The sequence below is a fragment of the Mus caroli genome, chromosome 2 (assembly GCF_900094665.2).
Source record: "Mus caroli chromosome 2, CAROLI_EIJ_v1.1, whole genome shotgun sequence".
Classification (NCBI taxonomy): Eukaryota; Metazoa; Chordata; class Mammalia; order Rodentia; family Muridae; genus Mus; species Mus caroli.
Window position 1 is genome coordinate 35,067,851 of NC_034571.1, and position 6,000 is coordinate 35,073,850.

Consider the following 6,000-nt stretch of genomic DNA (forward strand, 5'->3'; position numbering starts at 1 on the left):
GGAAGACATGACAAAATGTAGAAAAGTAGACTCACCTTTTCATACATTTAAATAGCAATTATTATAGAACTTACATGTAATAAGTTAGGTCCTTTTATTTTAAATAAGCATTTGGATATTACTAGTGTTTACATACCATAAATATGTAGTTTGTGTCAGGAACCTGACCTCCAGTTCTGAACAGTTCACAAAGATCATAAAACTGTAAAAGAAAAGCAATATATGCTAACTATAAATTATTGTGCATGAGTAAGATAAATTTGGAGTATAATATGTAAAGAAACAATTTAATAGACTTCAAATATTTACATTTGAAAGAAGAAGTTATATGTAAAACTGCCAAGAATCTAATTCCCAAACCTAAAAAGCACTTAGAAGTCTCAAAAAATTTTAGTTCATGAAGGGAAAAACAAATTGGTAGAAACTGGAGAGGTAGCTCAGAAGTTAAAAGCACTGGCTGCTTTTCCAGAGAACTTGGGCCCAGGTTAGCCTTGAAATTTGCAATTCCTGCCTCTGCTTCACCAAGGGGAGCAGTGTGTGTTAGCATTTTCATATAATAGAGCGTATTCTACATTTAATACTATTTTTATTTTATTCTACTTTTAATCCAGCAAGAAAAATAAAGATTAATTCACAATCTAAAATCTTGTTAGAATGAATGTAACACCATACCACAATATGGTCAGACTACTGCCACCTGCTTTGAGTAAATGGTCATTAGGAATATGAAATGATACTTCTTTATATGTCACTGAAATATTTGCTAACATCTCACTTATTACAAAAGTCTTTAAAAAGTATCAGAAACTTTCAGGCACTGTAGTACCTGAAAGTATTTCTTTAATCCCAGTACTTGAGAGGCATAGGTGGGTGGAGTTATAAGCCAGCCTGAGCCACATAGTGAGATCCCATATGAAGAAAAAAAATGTTGCAGCCGGGTGATGGTGGAGCATGCCTTTAATCCCAGCACTCGGGAGGCAGAGGCAGGCGGATTTCTGAGTTTGAGGTTAGCCTGGTCTACAAAGTGAGTTCCAGAACAACCAGGGCTATACAGAGAAACCCTGTCTCGAAAAAGCAGCCCCCCCAAAAAAAACCAACAACAAAAAAACCCATTTTACTAGTTTATGTGCTTCATCTTAACAAATAGCCAAGTCTAAGGAACCAGTTTGTCACTTTTCTCTCAAATAAAAAGCAGTATTAGATTTTTTTAAAAAGCAGCTTAAAAATATTTATTTATTTACTCACTCACTTTACATCCTACTCACTGCCCCCACTTCTGGTCACTCCCTCCCACAATCCTTCCCCCAGACTCCCCCTTCTCCTCTATGTAGGTGCCCCCCACCCCCAGTGTCCCCTAAAAGCAGTTTTTTCTTTTCCCTTTCTTTCTTTTTTGTTTTTTGAGACAGGGTTTCTTTGTATAGCCTGGCTGTCCTGGAACTCACTCTGTAGACCAGGCTGGTCTCGAACTCAGAAATCCACCTGCCTCTGCCTCCCGAGTGCTGGGACTAAAGGCATGCACCACCACTGCCTGGCCCCAAAGCAGCTTTTTTCAACTCATGATTAGCCATGAACACTTTTCCTTGAGAAAAGCATCTCTGAGATGCAGCAGCAAGCTCTATGCTTCCTTCCTGCATATCCCACAGGGCAGTGAAGAGCTGTATATCCTCCAGCTCCAAGAGCTCCTAATATTTGCTGCTTAAGTGAGGATAATCCTAAGTAAAACTGGTGTCACTCCCCTCAGTCATAATAAAGCACAAGAAGTTTTGTTGTTTCTTTTCTATTTGGTTCTTTGAGGCAGGGTCTCTCTTCATAGCCATTAGCTGTCCTGGAATTCACTATGTAGACCAGGCAGACCCAGACCTAGAGTGCTAGTATTAAAGGTGTACACCATCATACCCTGTGCACTAGAAGTTTTACACACACACACACACACACACACACACACACACACACACACACACTCACACTACTGCTTTTACCACTTGCAAGGTCTGTAGGTCCCACTTAGAGTCTGTGTGCAAGCTCAAGTAGCTTAAGTTGCCACTATATAGCCAAATCCACATTTTTTTGAGCGCTGAAGTCTATAATCTATTCCTTAGATCATAATGCCAATGTTTCTCATCACAACGTTACTGCAAATACGTTCATTTCCAATTATAACTTGATCCTGAAATTAAAGACTGCAATCTCATAGATTTATGTTTTACATATTAAAGTCTAGGTCATATGGTGTGGGGGCACACACCTGTTATGCTACCATTAATAAGCTAAGGCAGAAGGATCCCAAGTTTCAGGCCTCAAAAAACCAAGAGGGGCTGGGGAGATGACTCAGCAGTTAAGAGCACTAGCTGCTCTTTCCGAGGACCTGGCTTTAGTTCCCAGCTCCTGTAAGGCAACTAACAAGCGTCTGTAATGCCAGACTCCAGTCTGAAGAAACCTAATGCCCTCTTTCAGTCTCCATAGGCACCAGGCATGCAGAAGAAATATCCATACACATAAAATAAAAACCAAAGCCAAAATACAAATATAAGAAGCTCCTACTTATGATCCTAGTACTTAGGCAGCGGAGGCAGACTGCCACTGTCTAGAAAAGTGCTTGAAAAAGCAAAAAGGAAATAGCTTTGTAGGTAGGTAAATTATTATTATTATTATTTAATTTATAAAGCAGCCTCTATTCAGGGACAAACTAAACACATTTCCCCCTTTACACTATCACATTAGGAAGAGACATTGCAGATAGTCAGCTGAGTGGTAGAGTGACAGTTCCTGACATATTCCAGGTCCTGCAGTCCCAATTACAATGTATATACACAGCAGGGTATGACTAAGCTCTTCAGCTTCTAGTTCCCAGTGATGAACTTCTACAAAGTCAGGTAATGTTAGAAGAGAGGTGGAGCACTAACAGTAGAATCTAATGTCAAAGTGTAATCTCTAGTCAGTGCTTTGGAATTCTTATAAACAAACAAAGCCAAACAAAGGTGGTGGCTGAAGAAATGGCTCAGTGGTTGATAGCGTGTACTGATTTTCCTGAGGGCCAGTGTTTAATTACTGGCACCCATATCAAGTGGCTCACTACCATCTGTAACTCCTACTCCAGGAGATCCAACTCCTCTGGCCTCAAAGGGCACCTGCATACACATGCACATTACATTACCCAACATGCACACAATTAAAAATAATAAAATTTAAAGTTAAAAAAATAAAATGGAAAAAAGAAAGTTAGCAGGTATTTGAGGTCCTACAATCTCAATGAAAAAAAAATTAACTAAATCTTTTTCTTTTTCCTTTTTCTTTTAAAATTAATCATTCCATTTGTTTACATCTCAAATGATATCCCACTTCCTGGTTACCTCGACACCAACCCCCCCTCCCCCATCCTCTCTCCCCTTTGCCTGTGTGAGGGTGCTCCCCCACCCACCCACCCTCTCCTACTGGGGCATCAAACCTCCCTGGAACCAAAGGCCTCCTCTCCCATTGCTGTCAGGTTAGGCCATCCTCTGCTACATATTTATTTGGAGCCATGGATCTCTCCTGGTGCACTCCTTGGTTGGTAGTCTATTTTCTGGAAGAAATGGGTGGTCAGGCCAGCCTATGTTGTTCTTCCAATGGTGTTGCAATCCCCCTCTGCTCCTTCAGTCCTTATGCTAGCTCCCCACCAGGTCCCCTAAATCTTTTTTATCTCATTCTACCAATGACTTGCTATAAAATTATGCAATATTCTTCTGAACTTTTGCTATTCATTCTCACTAAAGAAATTAGCATATTTTAATAAGACATAATTGAATGATCAAGAAGGAAGTACTTAAAATCAAACCATCTTATGTTAACTGTAATTACTATGAGTGTCTATGTTTATATTTTGCATCTTCCACCCACACAGAATACCCCACACTATTCTACAGAGCAACACAGCAATCTATATACTTCACAAGTGGAATTCAAAAAAAGTTTATGAAATATTTGACCATTGCTTTTATTTGCCAGTATAGTGAACCAGAAACCACTCATGGCATGACTAACACCACCTAACCATCAGCTGGGTTTTGTTTTATTTTGCAGCACAAGTTGGAAACAAGTGGATCACTGATAGTACAAGTCCTAAAACTTCCTTGTGAAATTTACCTGTCCATGTATGTCCCCGCACACTGTTACTGGCGTTGACACTGGCTGAACATTCGACTCTTCCAAGAGCAGATCACAAACATAGTCACATAGCCTCTGAAAAGAGAAAGGGAAGAAAATACCAAGTTTTACAAGTTTTAAAATGAAAGATCAAAAACAAAAACATTAAATCCCAAGGACTAATTTTTAAAAAACAACAATTTCCTTTAGAAAACATTTTATTGCATGAATATTTTGCCTGCATGCGCCATTTGCCTGCCTGCAGATCCCCTGATACCATGAAGTGCTGGTTCTAAACCCAGGTGCTCTGCAAGAGCAACAAGTGCTCTTCATCTCTGAATCAATTCTGTAGCTTCCAACCTCAAATCCTTCCTTTTTGAGAGGAAAGACAACTGTATTATATATTCAATAAAAGAAATTTAATTTTTGTTTAAATTAGCAGATAAAAGCACACACCTGTTAACCATGGGAAGTAGAAGGAGGATCAGAAATTCAAGAATCCCAGGCCAGCCTATGACATAATAGATCTATCTCCCACCTCCAGAAAAAAAAATTTTTTTTAAATCTGTATACTCACCATATGACCCAAGAATCACACTAAGTTCACATAAAAATTGTGATCTATCTGAATACCATAGAATGTAACTTAAAAATCAACTATTGATATACATCAACCTGAATTAATTTAAGGGACTTAGATGCATACTACATGATTCCATTTACACACAATTCTTTTACTGTTGTTGTTGTTGTTTGAGGCAGGGTCTCATGTACCTGAGACTGGCCTCAATCATCTCAGACTATGTGAACCCATCCTCCGCCCTCACTTTGCAAGCATTAAGATTACAGAGTGTACCACCAAATCCAGCTATATAAAATTCCTTTAAAAACTATTATTACAGGGCAGCTTTAATTGCCATTGATTCCTCTCCCTTTTCTAGAACCAGAAGGACAACAGAACTCATTTTTGGAGCTGCAGAAGAGAACATAGACCCCACCCACATCTAATTTAATCATTACATTTTTTAATGAGCATGTGTATTTAATGAGTATCATCTGTGCAATTTTTTTTTCTCAGATTGCCTATTGTTTTTTGTTTGTTTTGTTTCTTTGAGACAGGGTTTCTCTGTATAGCCCTGGCTGTCCTGGAACTCACTTTGTAGACCAGGCTGGCCTCGAACTCAGAAATCTGCCTGCTTCTGCCTCCCGAGTGCTGGGATCAAAAGTGTGCGCCACCACACCTGGCTTGCCTATTGTTTTTTAAAAACAATCTTCAAAATAAACTGTTAAAACACGTGGTCTGGAGTTACATGGCAGTTCACAATCTACAATCATCTGTAACTCCAGTCCAGGGCCTCCAGGGGCACCAGGTATGTATGTGGTACACATATATAAATGAAGACAAAACTCCCAAAAACATGAAATAAATAAATAAAAATTTAAAAGACAATGAGAGGGGGTGTTCTTGTGTAAGGAGGTACTCTTCTCTTGGCACAATCTTGGGATTCAGTTTCCTCACCACTGAAGGAAGCAAGTGAACCTTGGCTGGCCTGTGTGAGAGCAGCACAGTGCTTTAGAAAGCCTGTCAGCAGGGCGCCTTTTTCCAGAAGCAAGGCTACTTACTGACTTCGAAACACATCTAAATTTGACATCTTGTGACTGAAGGAGAAACAGGAAATGGCTGTACACTAAATGCTATCACCAGAGGTCTCTAAGATGATTAGAAATGGCTTTACGGTCCCCAATGAAGGAGCTAGAGAAAGTACCCAAGGAACTAACGGGGTCTGCAACCCTATAGGTGGAACAACAATATGAACTAACCAGTACCCCCAGAGCTGTGTCTCTAGTTGCATATGTAGCAGAGGATGGCCTAGTCGG

General features: G+C 39.6%; 1 protein-coding gene across 1 annotated transcript in view; it reads right to left on the reverse strand.

Annotated features, from left to right (window-relative positions):
* Positions 1–6,000, reverse strand: part of Ppp6c (protein phosphatase 6 catalytic subunit) — a 30,806-nt gene that overhangs the window by 12,475 nt on the left and 12,331 nt on the right. The window contains exons 2-3 of the mRNA XM_021155618.2: positions 4,123–4,218; positions 137–202 (exon numbers count right to left, since the gene is read on the reverse strand). Of these exons, the coding sequence (XP_021011277.1) occupies positions 137–202; positions 4,123–4,218 (162 nt within the window). The remainder of the gene's footprint in view (positions 1–136; positions 203–4,122; positions 4,219–6,000) is intronic.